The 17,439-nt window shown below is 37.1% G+C and overlaps 2 protein-coding genes across 4 annotated transcripts in view; both read right to left on the reverse strand.

The window, feature by feature from the left end:
* The window catches only part of LOC116250092 (protein transport protein Sec24-like At4g32640), a 191,305-nt gene that overhangs the window by 74,622 nt on the left and 99,244 nt on the right, over positions 1–17,439 (reverse strand). The window lies entirely within an intron of this gene.
* LOC116249998 (uncharacterized) lies at positions 4,831–16,733 on the reverse strand. The gene is made up of 8 exons (XM_050076598.1): positions 16,670–16,733; positions 16,130–16,257; positions 15,203–15,322; positions 12,424–12,573; positions 7,477–7,544; positions 7,198–7,255; positions 5,139–5,208; positions 4,831–5,030 (listed from the first exon to the last, which is right to left on the reverse strand). Exons 1-8 carry the CDS (start codon positions 16,731–16,733, stop codon positions 4,897–4,899), a joined length of 792 nt encoding a protein of 263 aa, XP_049932555.1. The 3' UTR covers positions 4,831–4,896.

A 17,439-nucleotide genomic window follows, 5' to 3' on the forward strand; every position in this document is an offset into this window, starting at 1 on the left:
TCTGCGTACTGAAATGACAACAAAATGTCGAGCATTACCCAACTGAGATACGAATATAAGTGAATTACAACATATACAACATTTCAGTATGGTTTCTACTTTCCAAACCTGTAGATCATGCATAGCACACCAAAATCCAATCCAAGTATTTTGTTGTAAACTGGAAGCAGATATAGTTCTATGTTTGACCACTTTTCGTGCAAGTAGTATCTTTGATTTTCTGTGTAATGTTGTAAGCATACTGCATAAACACTAGTCAACTGTTAACAACATTTCATCTCTTTTTCCTGCAAAAGGAAATACTAGTGCATGGTTCATTTGATTTTGGAGTTTGTGATGATTCTATCATTAGAATCCACAAATAAGAGATCATGCCCTATCTAGAAATAAAGACAATTACATGCACAGAGCTACTTAACAAATAAGAAGTAAAAGCCTTGTTCTCCAAACTTGCAGAAACTACAGAGATCACTGTCAAAACAAGAAAGAGATTAACTCCCTTGGGAGCCCAAAGTTAGAAACTTAAGAACTTGATAAGTCTATAGTAAAGCTGACACTAAAACATGTCGATCAAAGCTGAAAGCAAAAATAACTGCATCTCAGGTGCACATTACCTCTATATAAACTGTAAACAATAACAATAATAAGGTGGTAAAGCACTGAGTGATGCTACCTCAAATAGAAACAAGTCAAAAGGTTCTTCAAGAGTGATGCTACTAGTTTAATTACAGAAGTTGAAAAATAAACAATTCCTAAAGTGTGGTTGCTTGAAAGGGCAACCCTGTGTCAATTTAGACCTTTGACTTGTGCTCCAACTCCTCCGCTGAATGCATCCGCCCTTACATTTATCCAGAAGTGCCTGCGGCTGCAATGGCGAACTTGAAAAAAAATGAGAACAAAGAAAAACAAGGGCATAAGCCTAGAGCTTAGACCCACTCATGAGCAAGAACTCTAAGCTCAACTAATAAACACTTTAAAACGATATACATGAAACAGAAAATAACCAAAATCCTTACTTGAAATCTATGTTCTCTAAATTAACTGGACCTAAATATAAGCAAATTTGAAAGACCGTGAAATAAGCCTACACGCCTCTGACTTAAGCTGTCATATCACACCCAAAATCTATTCAGGTAAAAGATAGACCAATTGAAACTTGTTTGGTTTCTACAAGAAATCTAATTTCTGCACATCTTTGTAAATTTCTCTAGCAAAAATTCTGTGTTTTCGACATCAACTTTGCAACCACTGGGTCAAATCAGATTCCCTACAATAAAATAAACTAAACCCAAGGGATAAGTCTTGGCAAGCAAAACAAATCATTCATCAAATGTTAAAGTCACCCAAACATCCACAGTTTTGAAATAGAATTCTGCAGCAATCTCTGCAATTGTAGGAGATTTCCAACGTAGAGGGTGTGGTTTCAAGCTCTCAGGCAATGTACATGCATAACACTTGGCTTCCTACCAATTATGACAAGCTAACAAACAAAAAACACAAACAAACAATGACAGCATTTGCCTGTCTTCGTGCAAACTTTTGCAACCAGCAATAGTCAGTTTCTGTTTCAGCCAAAAATTTATGTAAACTCACTCAAATCAAATTGGATGCCACAACTTTGTTGGGAACTCAAATAAAAACTTGATTTTGAAGCACAAGATCAAACTCTCGTGCAACATGAATCGGCTTTTCCAAAACCACTGTACATCCACAAGAACACTGATGAGTTGGGCTTTAAACTTAGACATCAGCTGCATGAATCAGAAGACACTGACAATGTAAATAATAATAATAATAATAATAATAATGATGAAAAAGTTAAAAGCTAACGACTCTTTCAAACCCTTTCCTAAGCAAACCTTAAAAGAGAAATCAACAAAAATACCGTTTAGCCTTCACAATAAAACAAGGAAAGGGGAAGATGGAAAATTCATTACACTCAGCATGAGTGGAATATGTTTGAGGGGTTTCATCCATTTTTCAAAAAGGACAACATTTTTCAAAAACAGAGAGGGGCTGGGAGTTCCTCATATGCCCATGAAGTCAGGAAACATTACAAGAGATGTCAAGTGTTTACTTTTAAATAGTTTATAGATCATCAATTTAAATCATAAGTAGAAAGTGCTCGTGTCGTGCAAATGATATGCCTTTCATTTACCCTCAATACCGTACAAGCATCGGGATTCATTTCGCATCAATGTTGTTGAATCTCTAGAAGGGAAGCCTTTAAATTTCCAAAAAATGAACATAAAGTAATCATCCTCAACGTCTCAGGAAATCAAAAAGAAGAGCAGATATTGACCCAAGGATCCAAGGATCGCACATCCATGAAAGATTGTCGCATTTCAATTCCTTCGAGTTCAGCCTTCATGCCACTTATCTTTTGACAGGTACCTTTTTTGTTTTTCTTGGTTTTGCTTCTTTTTCTTCCTTTTTTTCTGCATTTGCCTTTTTGCCTTTTCATTTTTTCTTGCTTTTGATTTTCTTTTTCAGGCCGACCTTCACCTTTGAGGGAATACCTCAATACCCCAAAGGCTACTACGAAGCTCCACCGCATTGGTGGTCAGGTGTAGTTTTGTCACATATCAACCCGTTTCACCTTGCGGGTTTTCAACATGCCAAAAATTCATAAGTCATTATCTTCGCGGCATAGACATAAATCACCTATATGCCTACCCGGTACTCTTGATTATTAACCCAGAGGAACAACTACACAAGCCCCGAGCCCATCTCTCAACTCTTATTTTGTTACCTGCCAATATTTTATAAGGCATTATGGCTTTTCTCTTAAGATATTTTCCTGCTAAACCCTTACAGACACTTGATCACTAGAGCCAATACCATCTCCTAGTCTTGACTTTCTCAGCTTCATATGATTTTTCCAGATTTCCTCTTCTAATGATTGACAACAAAAAAAACTTGAAAGTCTCCTTTTACTTGGGGCAGGTAGTAAGAACAAAACGAAGGCATATCATCGCATGATAAGACACTTTTAAAATGTTTCTAGGCACAATAAAAAATTTTCTCTTTCAAAAAAATACTTGACATCAAATGGCATATCAACCGAGAGTAAGAACTCCCTTCTACAGTTTATAGGAACATAAACACGTCCTAAAAACGAAGAAGTGAACCTATATTTTCTAAGTTGAACCCTTACCAACTATAAGATATAAAATTTCACTCAAAAAAAAAATGAAAACAACAAAACAAACCTTTCCACCAATGTCGTGTGAGGTTAATGACTAAAGATCCAAAATTCTAAAAAAAATGAAGAACACTAAATAATGTTGCAAATCCAATCTAATTGGTCCAACTGAAAACTGGTGGCCATTTTACATATGCCAAAGAAGTTTTAGATACAAAAAAAAAAAAAAAAAAAAATTTGAAGGTCTTTTTTATATTCAAAAAGGATTTTTAATTTGGTAAAAATTCTATCAGAAACACAGGACAACAGCTACAATTCCTAGTCTACTTCAAAAACGATCGTACAAATAAAAGTTCAATGTTCTCCAAAACCTTAGGCCATCTCCCCTTCGCACAAGGGGCGCCCGGCTTGGTAATTTGGAGCAGAAAGCACATCCAGGGCCAATTGCAGACGAATGAACAAAAAAGCACCAAACCTGAGATTTTTTTTCTTTTTTTTTTTAAAAAAAAAAGAAGAATTAGTGATAGTCCAAGATTAGTTCGCCCTTCTAAAGGGCTCCCCAGGTCCACTGATTCACTGATCTTCCTGTATGCTAACAAAGAGGCATTCCCATGTTCAAGTCATTTCAGCATTTGACGTGAAGGGATTGCAAAGTGGCATATTGGGGAGAAGCAGCTAGTGAAAGAACTTCAGAACCGCTACACCATACAAACAACCCAACCATTCCTATGCAAAAATGAAACAGGATTGATTCTGTTCACTAGATATTAAGTTCAAATCCCAAACTTTCATAGAAGTGTACCAACAATTGTACTTGGAGCATGCAATTCAACTTCAAAAAAAAAAACAGATTACGTGCCCCGAGGCATGTAAATACAATAAAAGAAACTGTAATGGTGAGTAATTATGACTATGGCACGATATTTGAACTTACAAAAAGTAAACCAGGAATATCATGAAATTGGACTGCATAGCTAATACGAAGATTCTAGTCACAAGACAAAACCCACATAACCCATCCATATACTGACAAGTTCATCATCGCCAGTCAAGCTATGATAAACATCGAAGAGAAAAACACACATTCTTGTTTCCCTATTTCTGTCTGCAGGAAAAAGGAGCAGCGTAGTAATGAAATACCTAACCATCTCCTCTTTCTCCATATAAAACTGAAAACAAGTGCGTGAATTAAATCCAGGTCAAGGGATATTCTTAAATATCCAACACCGGTTTGTAGGAATACCTCTGGTGCATTAAACCAATTCTCATCGATCCACTTGAGGTGAAAGCGGAAGTCCCTGGTAGAGCCCCTCTCTTCAGAATGTAGGATCACCAATCAAGTGCATATATTGAACAGATCATGCTTCAGTTTGCTTCCAGACTACTGTGGCCAACCATATTGTGGATTCTGATTACCATCCATCATGTTGGGCGCCCGACCAATACCTGAATTGCCATATGGACCTGACTGGGGATAATTTGGAGCCCCGACGCCATAGGCACCAGCTCCAGCTCTAGGACGGCCACCACCAGGCATACTGGTTCCAGCATAACCAGGACCTCGGCCTTGAGGTGGATAAGGTCCAGTAGCATATCCACCAGCTTGGCCACCACGATTTGGATTGTATCCACCACTTGGGTTTCTGCCTTGAGGATACCTGTTTCGTTGTTCCGTCCTCCTGGAGGTCCCCGAGGCTTATTGTAGTGGTGACTTGGCCCAGCAACAACTTGAGGTGGGGCATTGGTAAGGGTCAGGCCTGATTTGCATATGCGGTTGCCCTGGCTGCTGAATTGGCAGCAAACATTGATGTTGTTGAGGATGCTGTAATTTTTGCCTCTTGGCTGTTTCTTCGTGCTGCCTTTGCTGTTGTCTTTTCTTCTTGCTCTGGAACTCATGAGATGACTCGTATTTGGGTAAACTAAGAGGAAGGCCAGAATCGGCTAACAAAAGGCCGTCAATTGTGACACTTGGCATGAACAAAAGATTTTGTACCTTTTCGGGCCACATGGCAACGGATCACACTAGAAACACTCAGCATCAAGTGCATCTTTGCAGATATCCTCTGAAAAGAAGAAAATGAAACCATCAGTGGACAAACAAACACAAACAGCAGAGGATGCAGGAAGGTAAAAGGGTTGACATATCAACAGCAGACTTCAAGAAGAAAAGATAAAAAATGGAGAAATGCAAGAACATCAAGGAAGAATACAATCTCAACCAGATAAATATCATAGCTAGGAAGGAGTGGTACCAACATATCTAACTCTAGTCTCTAGTTTTGACTTCAAAGCAGCTGAAGAACCTCTTGCAAATAGAAATAACAAGACACATAATGCAGATCGAAACAGAAAATGCACCCAGTATTTCAACATGTAGAATAATAGAATTCTACCTGACAAAATTCAAAGAGAAATTTTAGAAATAAAGCGGACCACTGTTCAAGCAAAAAGATTTTCAGTGTGTGCCCTTTTCCTCTCTCTCTCTCTCTCTCTCACTGAAAACCATTCAGGTTTACAGTCAGTTCTCTCTCTCTCCCTTCCTGCCCTTCCTTTTTCAATTTTAACCAAAAAAATGTTTAAAAGAAAAAACGGATATCCAGATATGTCCCTTAACCGCAGTGCTGCATCTGTGGTATGGGGAGTACAAGGACCATATCCCCATTCACATGTGACTTAGCAGGGAACTGATTAGTTGGCTAGTCGGATTAACTGTTCACTAGCTGGACATCATAGCAACAATCGTTCTAAACCTTAGCTCCTTGAGTCCAGCCTGTTCTAGAAACAAAAATTGACAACACTGAATGCTGAACAATTGCTGGCAACATTCTTCCAATAACATTCCACCAGACAAGGACAAGTTCAAAAATAGACCATAATTTTCTGAAGAAACACTGATTCCCTTTGTCCTTTTTAAGTCACAGAGAAGTTTGAATGTACATTTCCATATTTGAGAAGAAAACAAAACTGTAAATACATTGAAATGCCACGTATCACTTTCATGTCATATACATCACAGTTATTTCATTTTGGTAGATGAACAGGAAGCTAGTTGGGTAATTCATAATTTTCCAGAAAGCTATCAAAAGCACTAGCAGCAATACTTTTAGAATCAAGTGAAGCAGTCATCAAATGCTTTAGTGCCACAACCTCACCTCTTGACACCCCTGTTCACAAATGCAGACTGAAATAGTAACTCGACAATGATGATGGGCAGAGAACTACATAACTCCCGAAGATTTTTCTTATATTACTCTCATCACCACAAGTGGCTTTCAAAAAAGACGTGGTACCGAACAAAAGAAGCTTGGAGGCCAACAATAGGAATATTTATATGACTGGACAATACAAAGGCCAAGTATCATGTACGATTTTTTGCAGACAATAAATTAGAACAATAAATATTAACTCAAAAAACCTCAACTTGGAAAAATCTTCTAAAGGTTATCATTCATGTTTCTTTAGTAACTTAATATAGGAAGTTTTCCTTTTCAGCACCACAGAGAGACAGAAAGAGAGAGAGAGAGCGGGAAGGCGGGAGAGGCTGTTGCAAGACTAAAAAAAAAAAAAAAAACGTAAAACCTTCATCTCTTTTTGCTGCAAAAGGAAATACTAGTACGTGGTTCATTTGATTTTGGAGTTTGTGATGATTCTATCATTAGAATCCACAAATAAGAGATCATGCCCTATCTAGAAATAAAGACATTTACATGCACAGAGCTACTTAACAAATAAGAAGTAAAACCCTTGTTCTGCAAACTTGGGGAAACTACCGAGATCACTGTCAAAACAAGAAAGAGATTAACTCCTTAAGAACTTGATAAGTCTATAGTAAAGCTGACACTAAAACTGCTAAGGACACCCAAGGCCAAACTTGCAATGTTATTTGCAGAGTGTCGCTCGTCAGATCTGGAGCAGGACTCACCACTAAATAATCATAAGAATTCAAGGAGTAGGTTTGCTACTCCCACTTGCCAGAACTCACATCCATACACTAAATCATTTGTCACAAAATTTCAAACCTCCAAAACTCTGAGAATATAGCAAGATGATACCTGAGATGGGTCAAGAGTTGGCATCCGCTCCAACAACTCCAAAGCATGTCGATCAAAGCTGAAAGCAAAAATAACTGCATCTCAGGTGCACATTACCTCTATATAAACTGTAAACAATAACAATAATAAGGTGGTAAAGCACTGAGTGATGCTACCTCAAATAGAAACAAGTCAAAAGGTTCTTCAAGAGTGATGCTACTAGTTTAATTACAGAAGTTGAAAAATAAACAATTCCTAAAGTGTGGTTGCTTGAAAGGGCAACCCTGTGTCAATTTAGACCTTTGACTTGTGCTCCAACTCCTCCACTGAATGCATCCGCCCTTACATTTATCCAGAAGTGCCTGCGGCTGCAATGGCGAACTTGAAAAAAAATGAGAACAAAGAAAAACAAGGGCATAAACCTAGAGCTTAGACCCACTCATGAGCAAGAACTCTAAGCTCAACTAATAAACACTTTAAAACGATATACATGAAACAGAAAATAACCAAAATCCTTACTTGAAATCTATGTTCTCTAAATTAACTGGACCTAAATATAAGCAAATTTGAAAGACCGTGAAATAAGCCTACACGCCTCTGACTTAAGCTGTCATATCACATCCAAAATCTATTCAGGTAAAAGATAGACCAATTGAAACTTGTTTGGTTTCTGCAAGCAATCTAATTTCTGCACATATATGTAAATTTCTCTAGCAAAAATTCTCTGTTTTTGACATCAACTTTGCAACCACAGGGTCAGATCAGATTCCCTACAATAAAATAAACTAAACCCAAGGGATAAGTCTTGGCAAGCAAAACAAATCATTCATCAAATGTTAAAGTCACCCAAACATCCACAGTTTCGGAATAGAATTCTGCAGCAATCTCTGCAATTGTAGGAGATTTCCAACGTAGAGGGTGTGGTTTCAAGCTCTCAGGCAATGTACATGCATAACACTTGGCTTCCTACCAATTATGACAAGCTAACAAACAAAAAACACAAACAAACAATGACAGCATTTGCCTGTCTTCGTGCAAACTTTTGCAACCAGCAATAGTCAGTTTCTGTTTCAGCCAAAAATTTATGTAAACTCACTCAAATCAAATTGGATGCCACAACTTTGTTGGGAACTCAAATAAAAACTTGATTTTGAAGCACAAGATCAAACTCTCGTGCAACATGAATCGGCTTTTCCAAAACCACTGTACATCCACAAGAACACTGATGAGTTGGGCTTTAAACTTAGACATCAGCTGCATGAATCAGAAGACACTGACAATGTAAATAATAATAATAATAATAATAATAATGATGAAAAAGTTAAAAGCTAACGACTCTTTCAAACCCTTTCCTAAGCAAACCTTAAAAGAGAAATCAACAAAAATACCGTTTAGCCTTCACAATAAAACAAGGAAAGGGGAAGATGGAAAATTCATTACACTCAGCATGAGTGGAATATGTTTGACGGGTTTCATCCATTCTATGAATGGACTAGCGGTTTGGTAATAAAAAGGACAACATTTTTCAAAAACAGAGAGGGGCTGGGAGTTCCTCATATGCCCATGAAGTCAGGAAACATTACAAGAGATGTCAAGTGTTTACTTTTAAATAGTTTATAAATCATCAATTTAAATCATAAGTAGAAAGTGCTCGTGTCGTGCAAATGATATGCCTTTCATTTACCCTCAATACCGTACAAGCATCGGGATTCATTTCGCATCAATGTTGTTGAATCTCTAGAAGGGAAGCCTTTAAATTTCCAAAAAATGAACATAAAGTAATCATCCTCAACGTCTTAGGAAATCAAAAAGAAGAGCAAATATTGACCCAAGGATCGCACATCCATGAAAGATTGTCGCATTTCAATTCCTTCGAGTTCAGCCTTCATGCCATTTATCTCTTGACAGGTACCTTTTTTGCTTTTCTTGGTTTTGCTTCTTTTTCTTCCTTTTTTTCTGCATTTGCCTTTTTGCCTTTTCATTTTTTCTTGCTTTTGATTTTCTTTCTCAGGCCGACCTTCACCTTTGAGGGAATACCTCACCACCCCAAAGGCTACTACGAAGCTCCACCGCATTGGTGGTTAGGTGTAGTTTTGTCACATATCAACCCGTTTCACCTTGCGGGTTTTCAACATGCCAAAAGTTCATAAGTCATTATCTTCGCGGTATAGACATAAATCACCTATATGCCTACCCGGTACTCTTGATTATTAACCCAGAGGAACAACTACACAAGCCCCGAGCCCATCTCTCAACTCTTATTTTGCTACCTGCCAATATTTTATAAGGCATTATGGCTTTTCTCTTAAGATATTTTCCTGCTAAACCCTTACAGACACTTGATCACTAGAGCCAATACCATCTCCTAGTCTTGACTTTCTCAGCTTCATAGGATTTTTCCAGATTTCCTCTTCTAATGATTGACAACAAAAAAAACTTGAAAGTTTCCTTTTACTTGGGCAGGTAGTAAGAACAAAACAAAGGCATATCATTGCATGATAAGACACTTTTAAAATGTTTCTAGGCACAATAAAAAATTTTCTCTTTCAAAAAAATACTTGACATCAAATGGCATATCACCTGGAAGTAGGAACTCTCTTCTACCAAAAGAGAAGTTTTTATGAAACCAGACTGATTTGTTGGGTAGAAGAAGAACTTCATATGCTCTCCTATGGGCAGATCAAATTATCCAATTCAAAAATCGAACTATCGAATTCAAAAATCAAATACAAATCATCTATTCTACTCTATCCCCGCCTATCTAATCACTCCTGCCTTGCACCTTATGCTAAATAAATCAAGAATTCAAGCAAAAAAAAAATAAAACAGTCTATAGGAACATAAACACGTCCTAAAAACGAAGAAGTGAACCTATATTTTCTAAGTTGAACCCTTACCAACTATAAGATATAAAATTTCACTCAAAAAAAAAAATGAAAACAAAACAAACCTTTCCACCAATGTCCTGTGAGGTTAATGACTAAAGATCCAAAATTCTAAAAAAAAAGAAGAACACTAAATCATGTTGCAAATCCAACCTAATTGGTCCAACTGAAAACTGGTGGCCATTTTACATATGCCAAAGAAGTTTTAGATACAAAAAAAAAAAATTTGAAGGTCGTTTTTATATTCAAAAAGGATTTTAAATTTGGTGAAAATTCTATCAGAAACACAGGACAACAGCTACAATTCCTAGTCTACTTCAAAAACGATCGTACAAATAAAAGTTCAATGTTCTCCAAAACCTTAGGCCATCTCCCCTTCGCACAAGGGGCGCCCGGCTTGGTAATTTGGAGCAGAAAGCACATCCAGGGCTAATTGCAAACGAATGAACAGAAAAGCACCAAACCTGAGATTTTTTTTTTAAAAAAAAAAAAAAAGAATTAGTGATAGTCCAAGATTAATTCGCCCTTCTAAAGGGCTCCCCAGGTCCACTGATTCACTGATCTTCCTGTATGCTAACAAAGAGGCATTCCCATGTTCAAGTCATTTCAGCATTTGACGTGAAGGGATTGCAAAGTGGCATATTGGGGAGAAGCAGCTGGTGAAAGAACTTCAGAACCGCTACACCATACAAACAACCCAACCATTCCTATGCAAAAATGAAACAGGATTGATTGTGTTCACTAGATATTAAGTTCAAATCCTAAACTTTCATAGAAGTGTACCAACAATTGTACTTGGAGCATGCAATTCAACTCAAAAAAAAAAAACAGATGACGTGCCCCGAGGCATGTAAACACAATAAAAGAAACTGTAATGGTGAGTAATTATGACTATGGCATGATATTTGAACTTACAAAAAGTAAACCAGGAATATCATGAAATTGGGCTGCATAGCTACAACGAAGATTCTAGTCACAAGACAAAACCCACATAACCCATCAATATACTGACAAGTTCATCATCGCCAGTCAAGCTATGATAAACATCGAAGAGAAAATCACACATTCTTGTTTCCTAACCCTGGTTATCCCATGGTCATACTCTCAGTTACAATTCATACGGTGTGAAATCAAGAAGCAGATCACCAACGCATAGCACCAAACAGAAATCTCTTTGCACATTAACAGAAAATTCTTCGTGTAAATATCTACTAAAACCCTAATAGCCAGTCCAAAAGGGAAAACTAGAAACATAAACAGTTGATCAACCCAGAGAAAGAAAGCCGTGAAAAGCCTCTTGAAGACCTCGAAGGAGACGCAAGTAACCCCAACCCAACTTTAGGCAATCGGCCAAGACATTTCGCGAAAACCAAACCCACACAGTTGAACACCAAAAAAGAGACCACCCAGTGTCACCGATTGCTCAAACCGCTGCAAAACATAGGAAAGGAAAGCAACAAATCATCATTGAAAAAAAGGAGAGAAAGTGGCGCTCCGAATTACCCATAGGTGCCCTCGCCGATCTGCTCGAGCTTCTCGAAGCAATCGACGCTCTGCGATCCCCACGAGGGAGACTCATCGAGGTTCAGCTGCCCGGGTGCGGCCGCCGCCATCTGTCGCTGCCTCCCACCCTCCTGTCCCCACTTGAGGCGTCGTCAAGGAAAGCACCGAAAGCCTTACGCGCCTATTTCAAGCAATCTCTTCGTCCTCCTCCTTCTGCTGCTGCTCCTGTACGTCAACAGGAGGGGATGAAGCAGAGACGGTTTCCGCAGAGGGTTTTCCCAATTCGAAGAGGATGAAGAAGAAAGCGAAAGTACAGGGATGCAACGACCTTGGCTTCTTTGCCAGTAAATCCAAGAGCAACAACGTAATTTACTCAGCCTTCAAGAATGGCTCTCCATCCACGAGTCGCCTAGGCTAGAGATATTCAGGAAATGTCTGTAAAACCAAAGGGGCATGTTTCGTTAAAATATTTGCCGTATGAAACGCAACAATAATCTGATAGCCACTTCATGAAAAATGACGCTCATGTTTATGTTTGTAGAAACATATTCCCTACTGATATAATTATTATTTTTTATTCATAGGTGAGCGGGTGCCTTGATCGTCTTAAACTAAAAACAATAGTTTAATCCGATATAATCATATGGATACTTATAAATCATGTTTCTTGAAAATAAAATCATGATTAAAATTCGTTTCTTACGCACTGATATGGATCAAGAAAAAGAGTTCATAGAGAAACGCCCAAAACCGATCAAAATTAAACCTTGTGCCAATTGAAACCCTAAACCGATTGAAAGAGGTATTGAGAGAGCGAGGCGTGGATGGAGAGACAGAGAGAGTAAAAGGAGGTCATCACCTTTTCACCCGGCTGAGAAGGTCGGAGACCTCGTCGCTGGAGCTGGTGGCGCCCGCTGCACGGCTTTGGGAAAGGAACGAAAAGGAGAGCGACTGGGAGTGGAACAGTTGAATCATATGTTGCAAAACCAACCATGTTCCGAGGACTCTCCTGTAATATGACATTGCAAAAAAAAACTTTACACAGAACCCTCCCAATGATAGAAGTCTCAACAATGCATAACAACACAATGCCGTAGATATCAAATGAAATACATTTTGAAAAACAAATAACAGAACATCAACAGAAATGCACAAAGATGCAGTTTTTCTCCTCATTTTTGGAACAATTAAGAGATGGTTTAGAATCAACAATTTAACGCAAAAAAACAAGTTAAAGCATGCCATAAGACTCATTACCACAAAAATAGTTTCTCGCTTGGACTGAGAGACATGATGATAAAATCATAAAACTAGAATGTCAGCTCAAGTGATAGGGACATGAAGCTAAAAAATAGAAAGACGAAGATCCAAGGTAAAGGAAGGAAAGAGAGCCAAGACAGCAAGAGCCTCATACCCAGTATATTTAAATGGTGGTGTTTATATGAGAAGTCATAACAAATTATAAATGCAACTTTTGCCCTCTATCCTAGCTGTCATAACCAGCTGTGGATCAGCTCCAAACATGCTAAAATCCTAAAACAACAACCTTATATGCCATTGCCACAAGTAGTCAAATGTCAAAGGCAGTGCAGAGGAGGATATTTCTCCCCTTCAATAGACACTGTTTTCTTCCCTGCTTAATAAATTTGTACACGAGTGGCTTCTTTGAGGATGCTTGCTTCTCGTCCCAATAACACATATAATGCAAACGAAGAGGAGGATATTTCTCCCCTTTAATAGCCACTCTTTTCTTTTCCCTGCTTAATAAAATTTGCATATGAGTGGCCGCTTTGAGGATGCTTGATTCTTGTCCCAATAACACATAGAATGAGAACACACGATTCCAACATCCTCATGTGCTCCTCAAACAGCCATCACACAATTTCAACATCCAGCAATGCTGTTTGCATCAAGTCGCAGGAAAGAATGGACTCGGCATGATAAGTGTTGACTGATGAGCATTCAGTCCTTGGCGTCTCAAGGTAAAACCGAAATGGCTTCTAAGGGAAGCAGAACACACGTCAGGGTGCATTCCACATGTCATGTTTGCTTCTACCACAGGGCCAGAGATCGCTAGAATGCTGCATTTGCATATTCAAATATCCTCCAAGGTGGATCAACCACTTTCATATCCTTTGCTATTTCAGCCTATATGACTTGCTGATTCAACATGGAAACCCTTTCATATAATTCTTGCAACAATTACCCTTGTCATTGTCACGATAACAACATGGGAACAACTATATTCATAAGAACGCTTTGTGGACTTAGGAGCTTAAACGTAAAATTTCTAACATTACTTCTTTGGAAAAAAGAGGAAATTTCTATATCCTAATTTTAAAGTTTAAACTTTAAAGTATTGATTTCTCCCTTATCAGAGACACGCCCACGAAGTTTTACCAAAGTTAAATATGAAATTCAATAGTTATACTCCACATCATGCAACTTAGGCACGGTGCTTCTGTGTTCAGCCCCTTCCACCATCTCCGTTTTGCAAATATACCTCTTCACCAAAAACAATAATGAAGCCATTTTCCTAGTCGCATGTTTGGACCTTTACAAGCTAAACTATCCAATTTAAATGACCAGAGACCGGCTGACAAGAAAAACACAATAAATACTAAAAGCAAATGAGTAGGGAAAGATAAAGAACAGCACTATCATCAAACTATTTATCTGTATATGGTTTCATCTGCTACTAACATTTACCAATAAAATGTGCAAACTGTAGAACACAATTTGTAAACAGTTTCAGACTTCATGGTATGCTTGCATCATTGAGATATGATTGTTTTCAGATAACACAAACGTGAAAATTTTCACATTGACACATGATCATTTTCAGTTGGCAAGACCAAATTGATATCCAAATTTGTAACGAATTAGGTTGTTATAGGTTAGTCGAGTGTTATGGCCACACAAACACCAAAATTCATTGCCTAATTGAGGCAGAGAGAGGGAACTAAAGGTTCAATGATGTCTTTCCCATTAATAAGTTGTCTGAAGTGCAAATATGTTCCTTCCCAAGGGTCAAATTCAAATGTTTACAATGATGACAGTAAAAATATTCAACAAAGAGCTATTCAATACCAAAAAATAAATAATTACACATAATGTATGTGCAATAGATTCACCTTCCCCATGCATCACTTTTATACCATGTATAAAATTTGGGATCAAATTTAAAAGTTCTACATATAAATGTACAAAGATCTCCAGTTTTTCGGATCTTTTGAGGTAAACAGACTTGTGTTGAGGAAATTCATTTCAATAGTTTCCCAAGTTTTAGCTTCATCCATCCATCATAATGTAACAAACAACATTCAAGAAAAAAATGAAGCTAACTATTTTTGCAGATATTAACCTTCCCAAATCCATTCTTAATAAATGCATTCACAATTTTGATCAAAATAGTCGCCCATATTTTTGTCCTCCTAACTCCTCCTTCATTTTATAATTTCAAATATTGAATCCTTAATAGATTTCAATAACAAGGGGACAAAAGGTTTGTACCAACCATTTTTCTGCATATCAGGCCCTCAAGAATCTACTGCTTAGAATCCCAAGTTTAGATGGCATGCATATAATAAAAAAGATGATATCTAGGAACCATGTAAGCAAAGTGGATCAAAACTTACAGGAAGGTCATTAATGCTTTGAGCCACTGCACTGCAAGCTGCTGCAGTTGCCCCACTTTGAATGGCATTCATGGAGACATCCACAAGGAAGAAAAAAACAGCAGGCATTGGATCACGAACCTGCAATTTATAGGTTTAAAATGCAGTAGGTGAACATAAGAGCATAGTTTCTTAATACACAGCTTGAAACCAGAAAACTAAGAAACAGTTACAATATCCAAAACTAACATTTGGATCAGAATTGCTATTTACACATCACCAATCAACAGAGTAGAATGATATCAGCTGCACATATAACTTTGTAATTAAATCATACTAAAAAAAGCCAAAAAAAAAAAGGTTTTTTTGTGTGTTTTTCCTGTTGTCAGAAAAAAATGAGTTTTCAGAAAAAAATGATTTTAATATCTTTATAGATTTCTCTTAACATATTATTAATTATTTTGAATTTCATCAATTTTTTGTAAAAAAATTGTAGAGAATTCAAATTTCCATATATTTCCATTACTTATTTACATTTTCAAAACTTTTTACCCCGAGAAAAGGCTTGTCAATAAAAGCTAAGATCGATATTTATGACAAAGCAATCAATATGATGTGCACATTATTGTTAACCAAAAAGGAGAAAAAAGACCAATAATAGGGAACTTTGCATAAAAAAAATATAAAATCAAGGACAGTAATAAACATCAACAGTGCTGTTGCACTCATCCATTTCAAACTTCAAAGGAATCACAGTAAATGACCAACTAAAAACATGCCAGCAACAACCAACATCGCACTCCAACACATAGCTGCTAAATGATGTTGTGCCATGATTGATTTGCAAAAATGTGCTTTACTCAACCCCAAACAGCACCACTTTTCAAAAAGGAAAACTAACTGACAAGCAAATAGCAGTGAAAACTTTAGGAATCATCAATTCCTAACCATGTATTCCTTTGAGGCAACAAATTCATCGGTTCCCCGGCACAATTCAGGCCTTTCATCAGCATCCCGACGCCTACAATCGGGTCCTAAATTGCAGTAATAGTCGCGAGGTGTCTCATCAGTAAAACCTGCAAACAGGATAGTTATGCATAGTTATTGTAGAGACTACAAAATAGATAGGAATAAGGAGTAAAACCTTTACAGTTAATCAAACGGGCTGAATTAGGAGAGTTTTGAGATGAAACTACAGCTTGACTACAGATTGATAGGAAATGTGTCAATCTTGTCCCCTTTTGGTTCGGCTCCAGAGAGAATTACAAGAAAAAAGAGTTTTGTTTAATTTAAATTGATAGAAATAATTATCATGCTCTATTAAGCAGAAATAGACATAACTCAATGGCTCAAGAATGCATTGAACTTGATGGTGAAAATCAAGTTGCAGTTAGATACAATTAACTATATTATCGATTTCATATACAAAAATGCTCGTACATATAAATCAGGCAAAATTAAGTGCTCAAAGTTAGAGAATTTGATTACCGGTAATGTCTAATTTATACACTGCCAAACATTTACAGTAGTGTAAAAAGGCTATTAAATACATGTTCTTAGGCATTTAATTGTTTAGAGTTTTGTTTCTTTAAAAAATAGTTACCATGTAACGCATATGGAATTTTCAACCATCCGGAAAGGACATAGACAATAATATACCTCTTTTCCGACCATGGTCACAATTACAGTCATCAAGCTTCTATTAGCGAGGGTTTTATTGGCATTTTTCAGCAAAGCTGATTTTCTCAAAAAAACTCAAGAATTCAAAATTTTAAAATGACAAAACATAAAAAAATTAAATGAAAATCAACAATTTTGTATTATTTATTACAATATATACACGAATATTCAAACTGTTTTTGAAACTTTGATAAAAAATCACTAATAGTAGACTCAAAGAACTTCAGAAAAGGGAAATATTGTGATGTTTATTGCAAGAAATACTTTTTGCTGATATTTTGAAAATATTGGGAGGTTTTCCCTTTAAAATTGGCTTCTGATACTTTGACAATCAAAAAGTAGCATTTGCAAAAACATTACTGATCAAGAAAGAAGGCAGGACGTAAACCACGGTTCATGATATATGGACTCACAATGACAAGATTCCTGCCTACAGAATTAATTGGATGGATCATGACCATAAAACTCAATAAATAACTTAAGGGTCCGATAACGTTTAGCTATAAATACAAATCACACATCCACAAAATTCTCTTCATGGAGTAGATCCGAAGATTTTCATTTTTTTTTTTCTTCAG

Source organism: Nymphaea colorata, chromosome 3 (genome assembly GCF_008831285.2).
Source record: "Nymphaea colorata isolate Beijing-Zhang1983 chromosome 3, ASM883128v2, whole genome shotgun sequence".
NCBI lineage: Eukaryota > Viridiplantae > Streptophyta > Magnoliopsida > Nymphaeales > Nymphaeaceae > Nymphaea > Nymphaea colorata.